At 44.9% G+C, this 25,271-nt stretch overlaps 1 protein-coding gene across 1 annotated transcript in view; it reads right to left on the bottom strand.

Annotated features, from left to right (window-relative positions):
* The window catches only part of BSN (bassoon presynaptic cytomatrix protein), a 100,489-nt gene that overhangs the window by 37,139 nt on the left and 38,079 nt on the right, over positions 1–25,271 (bottom strand). Inside the window, exon 2 of the mRNA XM_081302473.1 lies at positions 4,731–5,124. Within this exon, the coding sequence (XP_081158599.1) occupies positions 4,731–5,124 (394 nt within the window). The remainder of the gene's footprint in view (positions 1–4,730; positions 5,125–25,271) is intronic.

Raw genomic sequence — 25,271 nt, 5'->3', positions numbered from 1 at the left:
GCCATATCTTTGCACAGTACTCATTCCTGGGTTGCTGCTCTGAGGGCAAGAACAGACTCATCTGGATGTGCTGTGGGTGGCTCTGAGACCAACACAAGTGGGCTGTGCTAACCCTAGGTCTCTGCTCACAGTCTCCTGCAGCTCACTCCCAGCCCACTACCTACCCCACCTCGCCTTCCCATCCTCTGCCCAGCTGGTGTTTGCCCACGCCTTATCTCCTACCCCCAGCTACCAGAATAGAGTTCTGACAACAGCAGCAAGAGCCTACTTCCTGGTGCAAAAAGGAGTGGCTGGCCCAAATATAATTCTCTGAAGACTGGAGAAGTGGACTAGCAGGCCTGAGCTGGCAAAGGGCATCAGCAAAGCTACTAAGGCCAGTCCTTGGACTTCTGTTTTTCCTTCAGAGAATTCTGATATTCAGGAATACAAGTACTTGCTCAAACCCCACATGAGGAACAGAATAGGAGAACTTTGCCTGCTTCTTCCTTATCACTGGGCACTGAATAATAACACCTCTGGCCTCCTGATGTCAGAGGGAGGTCCCTTGTGAGTGATAAGAAATGTGCAGATTCCCAAAAGAAACTCCCTAATCTTTTGCTGCGTGGTTTCAAAGAGGTGAAATTATTTACCTGCCTGAGCTACCAGAACTGGAGAAATCCAGAAAGACACAGGTTCCACCAAGAAAAATGGCTGGCTCAGCTCCATTAGTTACAGACCAGCCTCAGCCGCCTGAGTGACAGTGGGCCATGGATGGGAGAACATGAAAGAAAACTGGAGACGGAGCCATTGATTCTGGGTTGCCAGCTCTTTTGCTCCAGAATGATCCAGAATAAGCCAAGACTTCCTAAGACCCGAAGTTCCTTTGGCTGTAAATAGGGAGTATGCTCTGAGCTCCTTCCCCAATTTCTATGCAGTCTTTGTGTGTGGGGAGGGGGTACTAGGGATTGAACCCAGGGGCACTCTATCACTGAGATATAACCCCAGTCCTTTTTATTTTTTATTTTGAGATAAGATCTCACTAAGTTGCCAAGGCAGGCCTGGAACTTGGGATCCTCTTGCCTCAGGCTTCCCAGTAGCTGAGATTATAGGTATGCATCACCACACCTGGCTAACATGAAGTCTTTTTTTTTTTTTTTTTACATTTATTTTTCAGTTGTAGTTAGACACAATAGCTCTATCTCCTTTATTTATTTTTATGTGGTGCTGAGGATTGAATCCAGAGCCATGTACGTGTGAGGCAAGTGCTCCACCGCTAAGCCACAAACTCAGCCCCTACCATGCAGTCTTAATGTGCTTCGCTCACTCAGAAACCCATCAAAATACATGGCAGACCTCCTCCTCTCTGCAGAGGTTCAAGAACCTGCCAATCTTGGCACAGACACAATAGTGAGCATCATGTCTGTAAGAGTATAGCAGCCAACCAACAGCCTTCGAGCTGACAGAAGCAGCTTGGGCCTACAGGCCAGGAAAACAGTAATTCCAGGTTGTCGACACTGCTTTTAGCCGGATTGGCTGTTTACCTGTGGGTAGTTCTCATCTCCATTCTTGGTCTCCTGTTTCTATAGTACCTCCTAAAGTAACAAGACCCTGACAGCTGCCATGAGATATAAGAACGCTGAGTCATGGTGACCATTGCCTAGTAGTGCCAAGTTCTTGCCCTGCCCTCTACTCACTGATCTCCATACAGCAATTCACACAACAGTTCTTTAATTTATGTACTCATTTTTTTTCCCAGCACTGGTGATAGAATCCAGCACTTGGAAGGCAAGTGCTCTATCACTGAGCTACATCCCCAGGTCTTACAAAATAGTTCTATCCTACTCCTGATCTATGCAGCAATATGAGTCACACACTAGCGAGTGAGCCTCTGCTTGTAACACATATAAGAAACACTCCATTTTCCATGGTTACATATCCAAAGACCCAAAAGGAACTTCATTAGTGGTCTCAGAAAGGTTGTGAAACCCTCCATGCCACTTGTATGGCCCTCATTTCTCCCTGGAACTGCTAGGTATCTCCCTCTATACAGTGGAAAGCAAAGTATCCTGCTGGACAAAGAACCCAAGCTGCCAGGTCTCCTCAACTAGGGCTTAGCATTCCCATACTAGCAGTTCTAGGTATACTCCCCACCCCAGATAGGGTCTCCATGATGCACCCCTATGGCTAGCATCTGCGGTGCCTGTGTGCTGGAGCTGGCAGTGCCCTACCCTTTTCTACTCCAGTTGGGCCCTCCTAAAAAGTAATTTCAAAGTGGGTGATGTAGTTGATTTCTTGAAAAAGCTGATCGCTCTGATCCCCTGCCACCCAGGTGCACCTGACTTCAGAACCAATCCCTTATACATGCACAGAACCTCAGGCCAGATGAGAGCTCAGTCCAGAGACACCAGGGCAATCCTAGAAAAGCCTTCTTGGTTGACATAATATCAAGTTAAAATGTCCAAAATAGATATAATGCCCAGGACAGATCTAACAGCATGTATGTGAGCAAAACCTGCAAATTTGTTTTCTCATCACATGACGAGGGAGCTGAGTCTGCTCTTAGCAGATAAAGGGCAACTTCACTGCCTTGCAAATTATACTTTGCTGCGCCTCAGGAAAATGTGCAAGCAGAGTTTTCCTTGACAGGAACACCACTGAAAGCCAACTCTGGAAACATAAAAGTGTGCCTGGAGACCATGACAGAATAGGGCATCTACCAGGTGTGAACATGAAGAATGAACTAAGTCAGCATTTCCTAAACTAAGTGCCATGGAACAGCAGCCCCTAAAAGGCTCTGTGAAAACAAGTCTGGGAACGGTTGCCAACTTTAGCTCTGTTATGGAGCTCCTAAAGTCCCTGAGGATGCTAAAGCCTTAAGAAATCTCACAGTAAAGAACGATTTCATGTTCGCCTGCCGAGAACTAAAATAAATAAATATTTTTTTTTTAAAAAAAGAACGATTTCATTTGTCCAGCCCAGGATTTGCTTGAATTACTTGACTGAGAACTGTGAATCTGAAGTAAGTTGGAGCACTCTTTTTCTCCTGGCCGTGAGTCTTGGTTTCCTCCCAGTACAACAAGGCAGATGGACTGAGTATCTCCAAGGTCCTCCTACTCAGCTGTTTTTCCAGGCACAGCCAAAAGCTGGCTCCCTTCCCAACTCACTGAAGGTGCTGGGTTTGTGGGAGCCTGGAGACAGAGGCTGTGGTATGGTGAGGGCTGGGATGCTTGCCAGGAGATTTGTGCCACCCTGTTTGGCTCTCTCTTGAACTCCACCCACTCCATCAGGGGCTGTGGCACAAGTGAGCATCTCAGGGTATCTGGAACACAGAGGGGTGAGGCCAGTACAAGTAGGGGTTCCTCACAGGGGCATGTGTCACCTGCCAAGCCTCCCTGTTTCTGTGAGAACATGTGCTTCTGGCTTCTTGCTGGTGGGAACACACAGGTGAGCTTCGTTAGCCTTAATCACATTGTTCTCAATACTGAACAGCAAACACTTACCTAACTTATCACTGCAGGGATGGGCCTGTTTCTAATCACAGATGCAATAATCACGAACATGCACGCCTCCTCAGGAAGCCTCCATACTCCAGGAGCAACTCCAAATGTACTGAATCATCTCCCCACACCAACAGCTCCTTCCTTGGAACCTCGCACTTATCTCTCACAAACCACACATCCCACACCCACAGCACCTCATGACATATATAGAGCCTGACCTGTGAACAATTATTCTCACTCAGCCCCCCTCTCACATGGTCCAAATGGTTCCAGTTGCTGAAAATCCCAGAGGTGCTCATGTGGATGCCTGCAGTTAGCCACTCTCTATCCTGTCCAAGGGCAAAGACTTGCAGGGAAAATCAGAGACTTCTATGGGTTACATCAGATAATTGATAGGAAGCCAGCAAACCTACTCAGTTCATTTCAAAGGGATGGCCCCAGCTCAGTTGATACATTGGAGCACCCAAGCCCCCAGATCATGAATGAGAGTTTCCAAGGGATTTGCAAGGCATCCTACAGCAATGCAGAGTCCTGAACAAAGCAAGGATAAGGCTGTGGACCTAGAGTCCTCCAGGGGGAGAAAAAAAAGAGGCCAAACTCTCAGAAAAAATCCTACAGTAACCTCTTGGTGAGAGTACAATGACATCCTTTGTGAAGGCTTGTCCCCTCCAGCCTTCATTTCCACTCTGGGAATGGGTATTTGCTCTACTACCTCAGGCTCCCTGATAATTGGAACTGAAGTCCAGAGGAGGAGCTTCCCAGAGCCCAGCTGGAAGGCAGTTTCCTGTCTCCCTTAAAAGCTGGCTCCCCTCATCAGCATCCACCTCCAGGCCTGTTGTTAAGGAGAAAAGCAGGCCCAGGGCCAGGACTATTGCCTCTCTTTGGGTTCTCCAGCTGCTCATAGCCTTTTCCAAATGAGCAACCAATGGATGAAGTTGCCCATAAGACGGTCTTTGGTCTTTTCCAAGGGCATTTTTACAGACTGAACTTGGACCAAATAAGAAAGCATCTTCTACTCTAGGACTCTGCTCACACTTTCAGGGTGTAGAGATCCCTCATAAGATATAGGACCAGGTTTTTTTCTCTGCTGCCACATCTTGGAGCCAGGACCACCCCTCGCCAGTCAGGAGAACAAATATGCTGATGCTGAGGGAAATAACCAGGAAAAGATAGTTGGCGGAAGAGAGGAAGGGAATCAGGGAAGGCATCATAATGAGATGTGGGTAGGTGGGGAGCCGGCGCAGTGGTTACCTGGGTGAGATGAGGGTTAGGGTTGAACCCACACTGGTTGCAGACCTTGTTGTGACACTGGGTGCAGGTGTTGAAGTTTGGCTGGCTGGGGGTCGACGTGAGGTCCGAGGTCTTGCATATAGGGCACAAGGTGCTGCTGGGAAGGGGGGCAATCTGGGGGACGGAGTAGGGTGATGTAGGGGTGCTGCCTCTGTCCGGTGACACTGAGGGGGACCGCCCGGATCTCTGCGTCCTGCTGTCTACCTGCAGCGTCCTGCTGGGACCATCAACCTCCTGTGCCTTTGTCTCCCGGGGGCTCTCATGGCCAGGAGTAGTAGCAGAAGTTTGCTTTGGGGTTGGGGAAGCTGCTCTCTGGCTACCCAGGGGCTCCTTGGGGTCCAGTCTCCGGGAAACACTGAAATGACATTGAAAATAATTGTTAGAGACAAACCTTAGAGAAGCAACCTGCAGAGGCATCTACCAAGCTAGTGAACCCGCCAATACCCATCACCACCCTTCTTCTGCCCAGTGATATCATCACAGCCACCATTTGCTGTACCCTGTACTGAGACTTGACAAGCATCTCTCACTTGAACCCTTAGCACCAGGCCACATGGCAGAATCATGAGTGCCCCATTTTATCTCCTGATAAAGACCAGATTCTGATTCAGTGAGTCTAGGGTAAGGTCTGCATTTTTAAGATGCTCCAAGTTGATGCAAACACCCTGGTTTGTCTGTTTTCAAAGGAACTTTGAAAGAGCTCTCCAGCAAGCCTGATGCCAGACCAAGCCTATCAAAACAGGATGAAATATTTTTCCACTGTGCAAGGCTGGGTGGGGTTTGAGATCTAGCCCTTGAAAAACCACTGAGGGAGGCTCAATGTACATAATACCCATGTCCATTTCAACTTGGCCCAGCTGCAAAGGAGCTAGTACAGTTGAGTAGTTTCATGAGGAACTCCTATATTCCTTCTGCTTTGACCCAACTTACGTTCATTTCTGCCAATTTTCCTCTTTTCCAATTTAAATGAGGCTGAGCACAAAAAGTCAAAGGCAATACTTTCTATTGTTCCCGAGACCTTGCATATTACATTGTGCTGTATTCATTTGAGCAGCTGCTGGCACCCAGGAGCCAGGACAGACTTTCTTAGAGGCACTAAAGTGGCCTAGCTGTGGCTGCCTATGGAGGAGCTTGTCCTAACCCCTTTTGCCCCAGTGGCCCCAGTCCCTGAGGAGTTTGGTAGAAAAGATTCAGTATGTGAAGACCATCTGCTCACCAAAAAGACACAGAAGCTAACTGGTAGAACACCCTATGACAAGCCATTTCAGAGGGAAGATGAGAAGCCCACATGGGGAGGCCCACCCCAAGATCCTCTGAAGTCCTTCTTCCCTTACAAGAAACCAGGACTGGAGAAATATATCCTCAGTCTAATACAGACTCTTCTGGAAAAAAGAAACACTAAGTGTCCATTGAAAATTCCTTTCATCAACCAACAGCATTCTTGGTAAAACATTAAGAGTTTGAGCCTAAACCCTCTGAGCCATCTTTGCCACCAGCTAGGAAACCTGGAATAGTGATGGCCATAGCATCTCTGGCCCACACTCAGAACCTGGGGGATCCTCTAGGGCCTTTCAGTAGACTAATTTCTACATATCCAAAAGAAATGTTTCCCATGTGGTTAAATTAATAGCTTCTTTCTTCCTTCCTTCCTGCCTTTCTTTCTTTCCTTTTCTTTCTTCCTTCCTCCCTTCCTTTCCTTTCCCTCTCTCCTACCTCCCTCCTTCCCTCCCTCCCTTCCTTCCTTCCTTTCTCTTTTCCTTCTCCTCCTTTTTTGGGGGGCGGGGTACTGGAAATTGAACCCAGAAGTACTTACCACTGAGTCACACCCCAACCCTTTTCATTTTTTGAGACAGGGTCTTACTAAGTTGCTTAGGGCCTTCCTAATTGCTGAGGCTGTCTTTGAACTTGGAATCCTTCTGTCTCAGCCTCTTGAGTTGCTGGAACTACAGGTGTGTGCCACCATGCCCAGCAATAGTTTAATTTTTTACTTAAATTATTTGTGGCTGGAATTTAAAAGTAGCCTTTGAAGGCTAATCAGAAGCTACTAACAGCCCTTTATTACATGTAACAGGGCTATAACCCTCTCTCCAAGCTCCTCAAGGACTTCTGAAAAATTTAGCAATTGCTACTCTATTTGTGTTGCTTATAAGTGACAGGCAATCTTCTGTGTACATGGTGACTTTTTTATTTCAATGCTGCATCATAGTATAGTCTTTTTGGAGATGTTTTATCCAGAGCCAGGGCTTGGCACAAACTGGATGCTCAATTTGTATATTCTGAATGGATGGAATATAGATCCATCATGGCTCAGAACAGTAATACATGGCTCAAAATGTTTTAGAGCTGAGGAAATATGGCAAGTTCCTGGCATGGCACTCAGTCCCTCTCTAGAACTAACTCTATGTGAGAGAAAACTGTAGCAACAATAGTAGGGTCCTCATAGGCTGCAGGCTGCAAGTCTCCCCTACCACAGAGAATTCTCTGCTAACAATAACAGTGATGATACTGAGCCCTCACTGTGAGCCACTCACCACTAGCCACTCTTCACATACTAATGCCTTTATGCCTCGCAGCAAATTCATGGTGTGGAATCCATTTTGCTCTTATTACAGACAAGGAAATTGCTACAAAGCCAGGGTGGTTCCAGGTGTTCCTTCTAGGAACAGCATGAAGAGAGAAGAGGTAAACCCTGTAGGAGGCCTTCCTTAAGGGCCCAGCAAATCCATGATGACTCACAAGTGGTAGGGCTGGCAATCTAACATTCGAGTCTTCAGTCCATATCCTTAACCACGGTCCCACACTACCTTCAGAAAAGCACAGTATAGCTTTAGAGGGGTAGGAAGCACCATAATTTAGGTTCTTTGGATTCTTTTTTTTCTTTTTTTAAAGAGCTACTTAAATAGAAGCTCCCTAGGAAGAGATCTCTGACTGTTTTGCTCCCCATTGTATTCCAGGGACCCAGCACTGTGCTTGCACTGAGGATACTCAGTGGACATATCAAAATGAACAAAAAGATGTGTGAACAGTATAGTGAGCTCATGAAGTGGGCCTAAGAAAGGGCAGTGACATCATTCAGTTATAACCACTTTACCTGGAGCTTGCTCTGCAACTGAGAGACTTGCAGAAAAAATTGCTACTGTATTTATGTTGTTTGGTAAGTGCTACACATCCATACATCCGTGAGGGCCACACATCATAAATGCCCAAGCCCTGTCCAAATCCAGTACATCTGGGGAGGAGCCAGATTCCTTCCTGCTGTATAAAGGGTCCACTATGGTGGATCTCATGGGTCATGACTCCAGTGACAAGTATTAATAAATTAATTAATTCAGACCTTCAGTCATTCAGAAACGTTTTCTGATGCTTGGTTTAGTTCCAGGTATTTATGGTATAAAGGCTTCATATCTCTTACAAGAGGAGTTGGATCCCCAGGTGTTCCTTGTATTGTTATTCTTTACATTGTATACATATTTTACAAATGTTCTTATATTCTTGATAAACACCAATTCAATATTTAATTAAAATAAAAATTTAGAAAAGATAGAGATCAAGTCCTCTGGGAGCCTCCAGTTTAGATTAAAAACAGATGTGCAAACAAATCACTGCAAAACACATTGCTGCATGTTCTGGGGGAAGACAGAAGCTTCAGACAGCTTCTGGATGAGAAGACATCTACACTAGATCTCAAAAGATGGGCTATTTTTCCTGTTGTGAAAGGGCAAGTTAGGCAGAGAGAAGAGCATAGGAAAAGTCCCAGAGTCATGTTAAAGAATGCTTCATCTAGGTGGCTGTACATGGCAGTTGTGGCAGATATAAATCACTGCTATTTCCAACACCTAGAACAGTTCCCAGCAATAATGTGTGTTGAACTACCTGAATGAATTGAGAAGCTCAAAGTTAAAATGGGAAGGGCCAAGACAGCAGGGTCTCTAAGGTTTCCAAACAGGAGGTGTTTGCTCTATGCCAAGGAGAAGAAGATGGTAGAGGGAGGGAATTGTGTGAGGATAAGGCAATAGTCCAGCAGACAGTCCACAGGATGAGAGGAAGGGAGGTTACAGCAGGGGTGTTTTGGCTTGAACTCCAGGGAGGAGTGTTCTTTTTAACTGAAATTGGGAACCCAGGGAGAGAAGGCAATTGGTGGAGCTTAAGAGCGAAATCACAAGTTTAGGTTTGGTTGTGTAAAATAAGGATGGAGGCAAGAGACATAGGAAGGGTCACAATTCAGGGGTTCAATTCAGACCAGTCTAGAAATTTTTATCTGGGAGAATTAAGGGTTCAGGTCACAGTAATTTCAGGAATATAGATCACCCTCAGAGCAGTAGTCCAGGAAAACCTGTGGGGAGCACCAATGTTTATGGGAATAGAGGAGATGCCAGAAACAGGGCAGTCAGGGAAAGGAGGACAAAAGAAAATACCCCCCAGGGTAGAGAAGTTTCTGTGAGGGAGAGCATCCAATGATGTCATGAGCCATGATGAATCTACACATCCATGAGGGCCATACAGCAGAAAGGTCTCAATCCAGTACATCTGGGGAGGAGCCAGATTCCTCTCCTGCGGTACAAAAGGTCCACCATGGTGGATCTCAGGGGTCATGACTGGGAACAAATCTCATGTGAGCCAGGGTGATAGGAACAGCATGAAGAGGGAAGAGGTAAGCCCTGTAGGAGGCCCTCCTTAAGGGGCACACACAAAAGTCTCCAGGATAATATGGCTGCTGAGCAGAAGAAAGGAGGGAGCAGGGAAAAGGAGAGGGAGGTGTCTATAGGCTTCATCCTAGAAAAGACTTAGTCTGGTGGTCATGGATTTAGCAGTGAAGCCCCTTGAGGCCACTGTTCCTTCTAGGAGCCTCAGGGAATCCTATTACTTGAGGAGGGCCGGGAAAGGGACACGGGCATAAAGCAGAAAAGATATAGGGAGAAGGAGGCTGGGGGAGAAGGAAGAAGAGTGACGATTAAAGAGTGGCTGGGAGTCAAAAAGGAAACTAAGAATACCTTATCAAGAGATAAACTTTGTTAGCTGGGCACGGTGGTACACCCTTGTAATCCCAGAAGCTCTGAAGGCTGAGGCAGGAGGATTAGGAGTTCAAAGCCAGTCTCAGCAAAAGTGAGGCGCTAAGCTACTCAGTGAGACCCTGTCTCTAAATAAAATACAAAATAGGGCTGGGGATGTGGCTCAGTGGTTGAGTGCCCCTGAGTTCAATCCCTGGTACCCGCCCCCCCACCAAAAAAAAAGAGACAAACTTTTTTTAAAGGTGGCCAAGAAAGATAGAGGACATAGAAATTCCCTGATTTGGGGTTAGGGGCGTGGCTCAGTGATAGAATGCTTGTCCAGCATGCATGAGGCCCGGGGTTCATTCTCCAACACTGAAAAGGAAAGGAAGAGAAAGGGAAATAATAGAAATTCCATGATTTCTACCAGTTTTTCTTCTTTTCAACAATTAGGGTTATTAACGGCTTAGAGACCATCTTAACATGGTTTGCCAGGGAAGGGTCACCCTGGTCACAGGAAGGCTGCAGGAAAAGGAGTATAGCAAATTCAGTCAGCTTCTCTCACCAATCTTCAGAACCTCCCATACCATGACCAGTACTGGGACTACAATAGTACTAGACTAGACTACAGTACTAGACTACAATGCAGTACAGTACTAGACTACAATAGTCAGAAACACCCAGGAAAAGACATGAGGCTCACAAGCTCTAGTAACTAAAAGATGCTCTAGATACCAGGTAAGGGCAGGGATGTAGCCGTAATCCACAGAGGGAAGCAGGTTGAATCTGCTATGGTAGCTACCTTCAGGGCCTATTAGGGTTGAAGCAGACTAGAAGGAAAAACAGGGAAGTGTGGAGCGGGGGTGGGGGGGGTGGGGGGGGTGGAGGGGGGGTGGGGGGTAGGGAAGGGGTAGTTGGGGGATGGTCCAGAAGGAAATGAGCTCCTCACAGAAACATTCTAGAGAGTACCCCCTACCATCTCCAGTTGAACATTTCAAAGATAAATGATTCACATCATTTAAGCTGTCTTTGGTCACCAGGAGGTGGTTAGTGAACTTATGAAAACTGTTTCTCTAAGTCAGAGCAGCTGGAAGAACCCTAGAGCTTCAAACAAGGTTTTGATAAATTCATGGATGACCTTTATGTAATAGGCAATTATGGCTGGGCAGATGCTGTGAGAGGACTCTTTCCTTTGGGGCTATCCCCAGTGGTCCCTGCACACACAGGTAGAGAAACAGAAGCTGTGGAAAGATGGATGCCAGATCCAGATCCTATATTCTGAAGCTCCTCTCTTGGGAATGGATGTGGAAATTCAGAAATTGACTTAGAAAAAAATTCCAGTTTTTATGCAAGAAAAATATTTCTTTACCCAGCCTTCTGGCCAGAGGCCTTGTGCCTCTTCAATGGTGTGCCCCTGTCAATAAAACTTGCATCTCCAATATATGAATATTTATCTACTAATTACATACATTTCTACTATTAATAAAACACCTCCCCAAATATAAAAGTTTTAAAGGATGAGCTAGAAAATAAACATAAAAAGGAGTTTTCATATTCTCTGCCTTGTTCCCTCTCTCCCCACCCTCTGCCACACATGTCCTAGTTTGGAGGCCACCACTGAGGAACTTCTTAAATTCCCAATCCTCGATCTTTAAAAGAGTCTTTAAAGTCTTTGTTGGTTGCCCAGATCAGATTCTCTCCTGTCCCCAGCCCTCCCCATGGACAGTATACTTAGGTCAGTGACAGGGAGGCCCCATACCATCAAGAGTTGGCTTCACCATGTTTCCTGATTGCCTGGAGACAAAAAGAATCTGCTCCTTAATGGCAACAGCACAGGGATGAGTGTCTCCATAACACTCAGGCTCAGAAGGAAGCTGTGATTTGACAAGAAGTTGGCAGCATGAGCTCAGTGCCTGTCACATAATATCTTGAAGTAGGGGATGACCTGTTGGCTGTGGAGGGAAGATACTACACCTAGGATTCCTGGGAAGAGTAGGAGGTCATGCTACAAGAGGAACTCCCTAACAAGCTAACATCTTTCTTTCCTTGTGGGGGGGGGGGGCATTCTGACACGTGATTGGGTGACTCCCGTTAAGGGCCTGAGGCGCTTTGGCTGTGTCGAAGCTTTCCCGACCCTTTCCTGATGAGAGAGCCCATCCATGTGGGGGTGTGCCTGACCACTGACCCCGGGGACCCAATCACTGACCCTGACCTTGGAGTGCAGCCCCCCCTCAACCTTCATTGGATGGAATTCTCCCCTGAATCTCTTGTTCCCCAAATAAAAGGCTACTCCCCGGCGTGTTCACTCTCTCTCTCTCCTGCTAGCCCAGAGTAATCCTCGCTGCCCTGCTGGGCGGCTAGAGGTGGGAACCAGAGAGGTGAGCCGTCTTGGACCTAGCAATATAAATAAGGTAACTGGTCTGTGTGTTTTATTTCGATCTCTTCTAACTAACTTTATGCCTAGAACCTCATTAATGAAACCACTGCGCAGGCCGCGTGGTAGATTTCCTAACTTCCCAGTTCCTTTAATTTGCAGCCCTACTCTGAGGGTAAATTTCTGAGACCCAAAATACCCCAGAGTAACCCAGGCAGTCAGCTCCTCCTTAATACAGGTAAGGACAAAGCAGAATGCTGGCCTGGTGATAGCTCCCTCAGCAGGTGTATACAAATGCACTTGGGCATACAAGTGCTCACACTCCTAGGTGGACAAACCCACATGAAAGAACATTAGTGTTGTATAGGTACCTACACCACTTTCACTCATCCTTTCCACTCTGAAGCATCTGACAGAAATTTTCTGTTGCCAAACAAGTCTCAGGAGGTTGCAGGCCAGTCTCTTTGGGCCAGTGAGAATGTGGTTAAAGCATTTATCTCTGGATGCTATGCTACTGCTGAGGGAGAGTTAAGAATAGGACAGCAGTTGGATCAGCAAGGGACAATGTGGCAAGAGGGCCTAATAGGAACAAGTATTGCTGCCACCAAACATATGACAGATGAAGCTGCCAACTATTACTTCAATAAGAGCAAGCCTTGGGAACTTCATCCCCCAGCCTTGAGACCTAAGTGGGTTTATTAGGTTGAGAATATCCCTCAGGATAATCTGATTTGGCTTTGGTTTCCTTCAGGGCCAGCCATTCTCCAGAATCCAGAGCAAGGATGGGAAACTTTCCACTAACTCCAATTAATTGGTAGTAACATCCTGGAGGACTAGGTTTGGGAAGGATCAATGGGAAAGATCTTTGCCTTCAGTTAAGCCCAAAGGCCATGGACTTGTCATTGTGATGTAGAATAAAACCAAACCTTTAGGCCTACCTCAAGTGATATCCATCCAGCTTATTAGAGTGTCTCATTCAGAATTAGGCAGGCCCATCTCAGACCAAGCTCATCCTCCTCTTCCTAGAAAGAGATCCAAGGCTATACAGTGGTGGTTCATGTAGTATTTACCTTTGCCCTTCCCTCAATCCCCTTTTCACTTACATCCTATGGCTTTCCCAGAGTCATAAAAGCTGGATGTGGGCATAAGAAAGCTGAAGCATCAAATGCCAGGAGCTCAGTATAACTTAGAAGACTGAATGTCTCTTGTTCTATGGTGCCTGTGATGGGCCTTGTATGAAAGATGACTTACCTAGAGGTGAGTGAGTGGTGGATACAATCCTCCTAGCCTAAGTACTTTGTTGTATGATTATCATTACCATTTATGTCTTGTGGAGTTTATATCTAGAAGTCTTTTTTATTTATTCATTCATTTATTCATTTAGAAAGAACTCATAGGAACCATACAATATGAGTACTTGAATGTCTGAACATTTCTTCGAGAGACCTTTAAACTTGAACAGTTTGGTTGAATATAAAATTATGAGTTTACAATCTTTCCCTGAGAACTCTGCAAATATGTCCATTCCTTTTTTCTATCACTGGTCATTCTAGTTGAGAGCACTCCAGGCCAGCCTGTTTTTTCTCCCTTTATAGATATATTAACTTTTCCCCTCTGGATGCAATAGAACTCTTTCTTTTTGAAGTCTGGTAACTTCAACAAGATATGTGGATTTTCTTATGTCTTGTTTTACAGTCTGGGAACTAAAGGCAGCTGCATCCACAGCCCCCACACATAACTCTTTTAAGACAGGGTGTTGCCAACTTGCCTAGATAGACTTTAAAATTGTGATTTTCCTGCCTCAGTCTCCCGAGTAGCTGAGATTACAGGCATACACCATCATGTCTGGTACATCAAGTTATGTTTTTGCATTGAGTACTCTATTTTTCCTAAAATTCAGTATGGCCTTTCAGACTAAAGACTTATGTATTCTTTTATTTCAGCAGATGCAGTTTTCTTCTATTGTATCTTTGAATATTTCTGTGTTCCACTTATTTTATTCTCTTCTCCAGGGATACCAATTAAATATATTTGAATTTCCTTTGTCTCTCCATTGTCCTGACTGCAGGCAACCCATGATCTGTCCCTCCCCATCTGCCAAATTCTGCTCAATTCCTTAGGCAACTTCATAGCCCCAGTTACTCTTTGGCATCACATAGAGTTCAGAGATGCTCTCTAAGATTCACCAGGTATGTTTGCTTTGCTAACCAGTCCAAGATGAAGTTATTGTTTTGGCCTCTGGACTCTGAGCTCTTTGCCCTGGTTCCATAAAACCAAATTTCCCTGCCTAGGAACCTCCCTCATCCTGAACTGATTTTCCTGAACTTGGAGGCCATTCTTTATTCATTATATTTCAGTTTAGGGGTGTTTGTTAGTTTTGTTGAAGGTGGAGTTCTTTTGTTTCTTGTTCTTGTAATTTTTAGTTAGTTCAGTAAAAGAGACTCAACAATGAGATGCTTTTTAATCATATTTAACCAGAAGACATTTTACGACCCAAAACAAAGATGTTTTTCTGTGGCTTCCATCTGTGCAAGTTCTGAATTTTCTAAAGCATGGGCCAATTTACAAGATCTTAACATCAGTGGGGAAAAATACATATTCATAAACATTTTTTTTCAGGTGGTACCCAGACCTCTGGAAGGCCATGGTGGCCAAACTCCTTAATGGCTGATTTGGCCTTCAGTCAGTAGGCCCCTACTTATTACATCTGCCTTGTCTCTTGATTTTCACCCACATACCTGCTGCATGTAAGTGAGACTTGAGAGCTCACTGACAAGCCAGGTACTTTCCTGCATCCAGGCCTATAGGTTCTCCAAAGGGCTAGCTGAATGCCTCCACAGAGCCTTATAAACTTGATATCTGGTGTGGAGCCTCCCTAAGGTCTCCTTCCGTACGCATTGGGGCCAGTGCTGCCTTCCCCTACCAGATTGAGAACCCCATGAGGGTGGGGTTCCTAGAACTTAATGTAGTTGCAGTCCCCACTTGCTAATTGAAAGAAGAAGAAGTTTCACAGACTGTTTTAATTAACTGATGAAAAATAATTTGTAATTAGGCAAGGTTTATAGAAAATGACCCTGCTAAAGCTTTTTTTAGGTGAGTTAGTCATATTTATACCATTCATAATTTATAAGAGTCTGGTTCAACAATTTATTCACAAATTCCCAGGGGAAATGAGACAAAGATTGAGTTTTACTACAATGCATAAAAGAACTGATTTATTTAGCTAGACCCCAGTAAAAGAGAAGGTGCTAGAGCTTTGCAATCAATGCCCTGATTCCTTTCCCCCTGCTTATACATCAAACTCGAGTATAGCTCATTAGCAGGAGATTCCTGGGGGAGCCAGGATAGGTGGGGACACATGCTGGGGGCCAAAAGGGCAAGAGGAGAGAAGAGAAGGTAGGCAGGTGTCCAGACCAGAAAGTCACTATCTAGAGCTGAGACCCAGATCAGCAACTCCTTGAAGTTTTCTTGCCATCACTTCCCAGGCTTTCCAGATGGTCCTGACCTAGGACACCTGAAGAAATGAGAACTCCAATCTTAGGGACCCTTTATTTTTAGGCATCATCAGGACTGAACCCAAGATGCTGACATTTAGGCAATTTATAGTGCATCCCTACACCAAGATCTGTAGCATACATAACATTTGAGTCTTGAGGAACTTCCTGGCCTGTCCAATCTGGAGTGACTGGGACACCCTTCAATAGTGCTTCCAGGCCAACCAGGTATCTCTACAGACTCCCCTAATAGGTTCAGCTTTTTGAAGGGATACCTGGCCAGTCAGGTAAATTCTTAGCCACTTTTTCACAGCCTTCTTAGGAGCCTTGGTCCCAGAGGTAGCCCTCTGCTTACATTTCCTGGTCCTGTCTTCTGGGAGTATGATGGTTCCCAAGTGTGGAGTTCTGATCCAACCCAAACCACTGAGTCTCTACTCTCCTCCCAGTTCCAAGCTTGAGGACATCTGCACTGGGAGCTCACAAGATCACAACGTTAAGTTTGGTAGTGTCCCAGTTTCCTGATCCAGGGTGAGTATATGTGTATAAGCTCCTAAAACTAGAAAGCTCTAACCAGGAGTCAGAAATAATTGCATAAAGCTGAGCCAGCTTTCCCCAGGTTCTAGCTACTGCAGATTCTACTACTACAGCTCTTTATCAAGGATACAGTTCTCTGTGTGTCAGCTCTCTTCCAAATTCTGCTGCAAACATGAAGTAAAAAATAAGTTGAGAGAAAACTGAAAGCCTTTGTGATTATAGATATACCAGGTCCCAGCCCTGCTACCCCTGCCTCCAAGAGGACAGAAGCCTGAACTCTGGCCCAGAAACCTCACAATTTCTGCCCAGTATTCAGACCCAATATTGAAGAGACACTCAGAACTCCACCTGCCTGTGATGATTTCCAGGACACATTCTTAGCCCCCAAAGATGGTTAAGAGCCTATTTTACATCCAGCCTTGCTCTAGTTATAGGAAGGGAGACAGGACCAACAGCACAGTTAGCGAGATAACCTAGTTATCTACATCACTAATACATAAATACTACATGAATACAGTAGGCTGAATACCTACTGTACTTTGGGTACTGGGCTAGACCTACAAACACCCCAGTGTATGAAGCATTCTAGAACCTGCTGTTTGAGACTTCCAGAAAAATTCTACCTGGCATGGAAACCTCTTGACTTCCTCTACCCATTCCCAAAGGGATTCGATAGAAAGCAAAAACCATGTCTATAGTCTGTTTGGGGGGCCCTCCTGTCCCCCAAAATAAAAAAAATTATCTAGCCAGGCACAATGGCACATGCAGTAATTCCTGCTACTTCAGAGATTGAGGCAGGAGGATCACAAGTTTGAGAGAAGTCTAGGCAACTTAGTGAGACCGTATCTTAAAAAATAAAAGGCTGGTGGTCTGGGGCTGGAACTCAGTGGCAGAGCACTTGCCTAGCATGTGTGAAGCCCTGGGTTTGATACTTAGCACCACATATAAAAATAAATAAAATAAAGGCGTGTTGTCCATCTATAACTACAAAAAAAAATTTTTAGGAATTAAAAAAAAATAAAAGGCTGGGGAAGTAGCTTAATGGTAGAGTGTCCCTGGGTTCAATCTTCAGTGCCACAAAACAACAACAACAAAAAAAAAAACCAAGCAAGCAAAATCTCTTTATCCAGAAATCAAGGTTTCATGATTTAATTTTTTAAAAATATTTTTTAGGTGTAGTTGGACACAATGCCTTTATTTTATTTACTTATTTTTATGTGGTGATGAGGATTGAACCCAGTGCCTCGCACATGCTAGGCGCGCGCTCTACCACTGAACTACAACCCTTGATTTAATTTTTTTAAATAATTTTTTTTAGTTATAGTTGGGCACAATACCTTTATTTTGTTTATTTTTATGTGGTGCTGAGGATTAAACCCAGTGCCTCACACATGCTAGGCAAGTGCTCTACCGCTGAGCCACAACCCCAGCCCCATGGATTTAATTTTTTTTTCTTTTTTTGTATACTGGGGACTGAACCCAAAGGCGCTTTACCACTGAGCCACATCCATAGTCCTTATAAAATATTTTATTTAGAGATAGGGTCTTGCTGAGTTGCTTAGGCCCTTGCTAAGTTGCTGAGGCTGGCTTTGAATTTGTGATCCTCTTGGCTCTGCCTCCTGAGCTACTGCTTTTAAAAAATTTAAACTAGACAAAAAAATGTTACTAGCAATATCCTTCTTACTTTTCATGCTTTTATTTTTTATTTTATTTTATTTTTTAGAGAGAGTGAGAGAGGAGAGTGAGAGAGAGAGAGAGAGAATTTTTTTAATATTTGTTTTTTAGTTCTCGGCGGACACAACATCTTTGTTGGTATGTGGTGCTGAGGATCGAACCTGGGCCGCACGCATGCCAGGCGAGCACGCTACCGCTTGAGCCACATCCCCAGCCCCACTTTTCATGCTTTTATATAAGAACAAAGAAAACTTATCTGTTACTCAAAAATGATAAAATTGTGATTGGGGATCATTGTTTGTCTTTAGTTTTAGCTCTGAATAAAATAGAAAGAGTCAAAACTTTTTTTAAGAGAGAGAGAGAGAGAGAGAGAGAGAGAATTTTTTTAATATTTATTTTTTAGTTTTCAGTGGACACAACATCTTTATTTTTAATTTTTTATGTGGTGCGGAGGATTGAACCCAGCGCCCTGTGCATGCCAGGCAAGCGCTACTGCTTGAGCCACAACCCCAGCCCTCAAAACTTTCTTACCACAACTCATCTATGGACTCACCCTGTGGGAACCTAGCTCTGAGCACTGTGTTAGCTCTTGGGCAGGGATGTTTTAATGGCTAAAGAATGCTATGTTGGACAAAGGACCCATAGCACTGGTCTAGAGTCCAATAGTGCTAGGCACTAGAAATGACAAAAGAACAAAACTCTCAGAACACTACCTACATCTTATAATTGCAAATCTATTGAAATCTAAAGGATTCAAACAAGTGATCTCACATACAAAACCCTATCCATCTTACTCAAAATAATGGGAACTTGAATGTGCACATGTATGTGTTTGTGGTAGGGGGAAAGGTAGTGATCCTCCCAGAAGGAGAGATGAATGAGGGCTGGTAAGGCCAAAGCAAACCCTGGCAGAAGACAAGGGAAGAAGAACCATTCCAAAGAATAATGGACTATCTGGCTTTCTTCCACACTGTTACCACTGAGTCCTAAGAATCTGGCACAGGGCCCACCCAGAGCAGGGCTAAGTAAATGTTTGTGGACTGAATGACCAACAGACTGAGGTTGGTTGGTCAGGGAATCAGGTTTTCAACACACTGGGCATAGGAGACAAGACCCACTGCAATCAACTTGGGGCCTGCCAGGCATCCTGGTCCACTGACAGATAAATGTCCAGGAGAAGAAATCTGAAGTGTGGGGTCAGAGACACAAGGGACGGCATCTCACTCAGAAAGCATGCTTAAAAAAGGCTCCGCTTGGGCTGGAGTTGTGGCTCAGTGATAGAATGCTTGCCTGGCATGTGTGAGGCACTGATTTCGATTCTCAGCACTGCATATAAATAAATTAATTAAAAAATAATAAAAAGGTCCATTGACAAGATATGTGTGTGAGTGTGTGTGTGTGTATACACACACATATATCTTTATATATATGGCTTTCCTATGGCAGTAGCCACAACCTCAACTACACATGAGAAGACTTGTACAGACCACATTGAGCTAGGTGCTTAATCTTCCCACAAGGAAGTGCAAGGGTGATGTCCTTCGACAGCACTTCCAGGGTTACCACCCCACCCGGTGTGCTTACCTGACCCTTCAAAGCTCCTCTGTCTAGGCAGTTTCCTCTTCCTGAATTGCCTGCAGACAGGGATTCCTGAGGCTCCTCGCCGGGCCCCACATTTATCAGCTCATGCTCTAATCTCTGTTTTCAAGATCCTTTGCTTAGAACCCTAGCTCAAGCATCTTGCCCTGTATGAGTCTTTGCTATATTCCCCAGTGCCCAGGCATCTGCCATACTTTCTTGCAGACTCCTCATGGCGTCATGCAGAGAGGACCTTTCCTTTGTTGAGGAGCCCTTCTCTGTCCTCACTCTCTCCTCTCACTTGTACATAGTGAGACCAAAGGCCCAGACAGGGCTGGGTCTAAGAAAGTGTTGTCCTGCTACATGCAATTCTTTATGGCACTTGTCAAAAACAATATAGATGATTAAAAAAAAAAAATAAGCCAGCCATCTCAAGACAGTAAATGAAATTTACAATTCCAACAGGAAAAATATCCCCTACTCTAAATAATACCCACTGCAAAATCAAAGGACATTTAAAAGGAAAAGCCAACTACCACCTTTCCAGCCTACAGCATTACTGTGTCTGTTGTCCCACATGCCTGCCTAATTGCAGAGAAATGTACATGGATGGTGGCTCATTTTCCTTTTTTGTCAACTACGCAGTCTTTTCTCTGTATGCATGTGTGTGCTTGCAAGTGTGAGTATGCACATGTATTGCATGCATGTATGAGCATGTGAATGCCTATGTGATCATACTCTCCATGGTACTAGCCACTGAGCAACGAATAAGAAACTGGCAAAGAGGCCTGCTCCCAAAAGGAAGGGGAAAGGCCCTAAGTGACTAAACAGGCCAGAATCACCACACCTATAGTGCCAGGGCCAAGAATGAGCCAATAGAGGGGCCAGGGCCACCTCAGCATGAGGAAGAATGGTGCCAAGTACACAGTAAGCACTGAGGAAAACATTAGCTCTTGCCTTCCTCCCTTCCTTCCCTGGCAGGAAGCCTGGGATTCTGATGTCAAAGTCTCAGGGAAGTGGGAAGTAATGAAAAGTCCAGCCAGCAATGTTAAGGGAGAGAAAGTAGTAGAAGTGAAGTATATAGCCTATGTCTGACAAGAGAGGAGAGACCAGGGTCTGAGAGCCAGTCTCATGAAATAGGCCCAGATGCCCCCTGGTTTAGAGAAACAGGCTAGTGGTAATAGTGGCGGGATGTCCAGGCAGCCCTGTTGAAGAAGGGGTGAAGGGAATATTACCTACTCCAGTATGACCAGATGGAGGGAATGTCTGGGGAAGGTGCTGGGGACTCAGGGTAGCTTAGGGTTCCAGGGAACAGAGTAGTGTGTCTGGAATAGAGGATATAGTGAATACAAATCCAAATACAAGAGGTGGAAAGGAAAGGAGTTAGGGCTATAATGGTGGCCAGAGGAGCAACAGTGTGAAGTTTTACTGAACCCTGGGAAGGGTAAAAAAAAAATAGAAGAGAGAGCTCCAGGTGGTCAGGGGAGTGCCTCTCCTGGTCAGGGGTGGGTTCATCCCCCAGAAGAGGATTGATGGATCCTCAGATGGGAGGTTTTGATCTTAGGCCAGGCTATGGAGCCTTAGTTGCCATATATCAGATTGATTATGTAGGGGCAGAGGATGAGAACTCACTTCTGAGGCCGGAGGGGAGTATGAAGGTAAGGTGAGGACAAATGGGGAGCATCTTCTGCAGGTAGTCTCTCAATGGTCAATCTCTGAGAAACTAATAGGGAACTGTCCACAGGATAGATCTAGCTTGTCATCAGGAGCCTGCAATGTGCTTCAGATATTGGCAACCTAGCAGTGAGCAAGGCAAACAAGGTTCATCTCATGGAACTCACTTCATGGTCAGAATATAGGCAAAACCCAAAGAGACAAATGGGTAAGTCTGATTCAATCAGAGCATGATAGGTGCTTAGAAAAAGACATGTTAGAAGAATAACATGAAGGATCCAGGCACGGTCTCACATGCCTATAATCCCAGCAATCTGGGAGGCTGAAACAGGAAGATCACAAGTTTGAGGCCAGTCTCAGCAACTTAGCAAGACCCTGTCTCAAAATAAAATTTTAAAAAGGGCTGAGGATATAGCTCAATGGAAGAACATGGGTTCAATCCCTAGTACTAAAAACGAAAAATGTGGAGGATGCTTCTAATGAGCTGCAGATGTCCTCCTCTACTCATGGGGCAGGCTTCCCTTAAACCATCAACAAACCTGTTCATTCTCTTCCTGACCCAATAGGGACCACTCAGCATTCCTCACACATGGGGCCTTTTTATACCATGCTCTGGTCATGTACTGATTCAGTAATCCTGATACAATCCAGCAGGCCTGTATTGCCTTAGGGTAGCAACCAGGTGACTCTTGTGATTCATCCTGCATATTTGGGAAACTACCAGCATAGCTGATGGCATCTGCTCACAGGGGCACACAACCACATCAGCTGGTCCCACAGCAGAAAGAATCTACCTAGCCACACACTGTCCAGCACACCACCAGGAGGCAGAGAGGAGTGAATCACAGGGGAAAGGCACTTCCTGTGACAGCTCAGAGACTAGTGTCTCCAGGACTTAGGCAGAACAGGAAAGCAGCAGAGTAGGACTTGTGATCTTTAAGGATCTCAGGCTGATTATTCGGTAGGAACCAGCATGGAGGGGCCCAATCCTGCCTATGGGTGCAGAAAACCAGGTCCCAGCTGCCCAGTGAGAGGTAGGTATGGCCAAGTGGGTCAGGCCAATCTGCTGATTGAGCATGAAGCTCCAGGGGCAGCTCTGTGGGGAGCTGTGTGGGATGTCAGCATTTTCCGCAATGTGTCTCTGACTCATACACATCTCCTTTCACTCCTCACAGTGGAACAATCTGTCACTGATGAAAGGGCAGAGTGTGTAGAAGAGTAGACCAGACAGTGGGGTAAGGAAAGGAAATCGGTCATTTATTAGCACAAGGTAGACACTTTATATCCATCATTGCAATTAATCCCCCAACAGCTTTACAATGGAGATCCAGATGAGGAAATCAAGATTTAAAGAGGAAGTAGCGGGCTGGGGATGTAGCTCAAGCAGTAGCGCGCTCGCCTGGCATGTGTGCGGCCCGGGTTCGATCCTCAGCACCACATACAAAAAAAGATGTTGTGTCCGCCGAAAACTAAAAAGTAAATATTAAAAAATTCTCCCTCTCTCTCTCTCTTTAAATAAATAAATAAAATTAAAGAGGAAGTAGCCTGCATAAAGCAAAGCTAGGATCTGTACCGAGGATTCTCCTCCCCGAAACCTGTGCCCTTTCCCCATGCTCTCATGACATTACCTGATCTGCGGCATTGCTACCTACTCTCAGGGAGCCAGTTCAGGCAGACTGACTTACTTGTTCCCCTAGGGACATCAAGGAGAACATAAGAGCATACCAGGCCAAGAGGACCTGAGAAGACCAACCCTATAGTGGATACTCCTCTTTCTATCATCCAAAGGGCAAACTCAAGGGCACACCAAGGAAATAACTGGCAGAGCTCAGTGGACCAGGAGCCCTTGGCTCCTGAACTTAACCCCTGCCCCCATTCTCCCAAACAGTGAGCTAACTGCAGGGACCTCAAGCCCTCAGGAAACAGGATTTCCTTCCCCATATCTTTACTCAGGCGAGGCTTGTGCCCAATAGGCAGGCCCAGTCATGGTGAGCTCACAGAACATCAAGTTCTCCTGCTTCCCTTATAGCTCAGTCACAGAGAACAGAACTGGGAACCACGCAAAGGCACCAGATGGAGTCCTCTCTATTTTAGCCAAATGCTGTGACTCATTTAAACAAATCCAACAGTTTCCAGAAATCTGATAACCACCTCCTATTGAAAAATAAAAGTGTAATTCTTTAGAAGAAAATCATGCTTGTGATACATACAAAAAACTGGAGATGGGCTGGGGCTGGGGCTCAGCGGTAACGCACTTGCCTGGCATGTGTGAGGCACTGGGTTCAATTCTCAGCATCGCATATAAATAAATAAAATAAAGGTCTATCAACAATTAAAAAATATTTTAAAAAACTAAAAACCAAAAAAACTGGAAAACTGTTCTGGTGTCATTGAGAGACTGAATGTAAACCAGGCAATTCAGAATAGGCCTTCACTCTGAAAGAGACACCTTGGAGCAACTTCAGTGGGAAAATTACCTGGAGAGAAACCTGTCTCTAGTACTGTCACCACAGCTCTATTTGCTGGACTTGGTTTTACCTTTTTGTCAAGATATAGAGCCACCAGGTAAAGGAGGTACTATGCTCAGAAGATAAACCTCAAAAAAGCCAGGCTCTTAGTAAGATCTCTCTAGGCCTTCTTCAGTCACTTACACATCTCATGAATCTTTGTAAAGGAAAGCAGATACAAATCATGGGACATCTTCATGCCTAGGAGTCTAACTAAGAACCTTCTTGACTCCTGTAAACCCTGAGGAAGAAGGTCTCCTGTGTGATTTTCAGATAGCCCTAATGACTATACTACATCTCCTCTGTCCCTCAAATTTTCCTGGCCATACTTTCTTTTTCTGAAAGCTGGGGCCCTCCCTACATGTCTGCTTGGAGAACCTGTTCTCCTCTGCTCCCCTACAGAGGTTAACTGCCACTGGTCACTGACTTTTTCACAGTAGCTAAGGAAAAAAAAAAAACTGGGGTTTCTTGCCTTGATTTTACCAGGTCTTGAATGTGGCACCTCATCTACTCTTTCCTCATTCCTTATGAGCCATTCTTGTCTTAGACCATCTCTGTCACTGGCTCTACGATGGGACTCTAGGCAGTGACAATAACGTCCGCTCATTCCCAGAGTTTCAGGCTCCCCTCATCCATGCATGTCACACACAGTGGCCAGAAGAATTTCCCAAACTTATTAATCTTCAATAGCTCCTCTACTACCTTTAGACTCTAGTCTAAACCTGTTTGCCTGCCATTCTAAGACCTTTGGCCTCTCCACTCCACTCAACCTCATGCCCAGCCCTCCCTTACAGTCAGACTGACCTCCTCATAGTCCCTGCATCCTCCACAATCTTGCTTTCACTGCCTTTATTAGCTGAGACCCATTCTCTAAATACTCTCCCATTCTCCTGCCAATATTTCAATCCCAGGCCCAGGTTCATGCCCTGATTCTCAAGGCCTGAGCTTAGGCCACCAATTCAGGATCAGCCTCCAAGTTCCTCTGTCTTTTCCTCCTGAAATGACACAATTATTATAGAAATCTGGTATCCATCATTCTACCCCCAATTCATACATTAAATCCCAAGTTGCTTGATCTGCTGCTTGCTTCCAACTGAAGTTTCTTCTGGCTCTGAGAGTCAAGAGGACACATTCTCATGAGGCCCCAGCAGCAGGTCAGTACTTACAGAGAAGACCTCCTTCACCATTTATATGGGGAAGCAAATTCAAGGTATCTTTTTACTCTACTGGAAAAATTCTTAACAAGAAAGTCAAGGTTACCCAAGAAATTTCTTAGGAGTGAATATTCATAGAGTAAATATAAATTGATGAGGAAGAACAAAATCTGAGAAGGTATATTTATTCATGTATATACATATGCATATATTTATATTTTTTTAATATTTTATTTTTTAGTTGCAGTTGAACACAATACCTTTATTTTATTTATTTACTTTTATGTGGTGCTAAGTATCGAACCCAGGGTCTCAAATGTGCGAGGCAAGCGCTCTACCACTGAGTCACAACTCTAGCCCTATATTTATATTTTTTAAAAATATCAGGTCCCTCAAATTAATTAATTAATTTTAAAAAATGAGGTCTCTCTATGATGCCCAGGGAGGCCCAAACTCCTGGGCTCAAGCAATTTTATTGTCTCAGTCTTTCAAGTACCTGAAACTAGAGGTGTGACATTGTACCAA

Source organism: Spermophilus citellus, assembly GCF_964194105.1.
Source record: "Spermophilus citellus genome assembly, chromosome: 7".
In the NCBI taxonomy this organism is placed as follows: Eukaryota; Metazoa; Chordata; class Mammalia; order Rodentia; family Sciuridae; genus Spermophilus; species Spermophilus citellus.
This window is presented reverse-complemented; position numbering and strand designations above follow the sequence as displayed.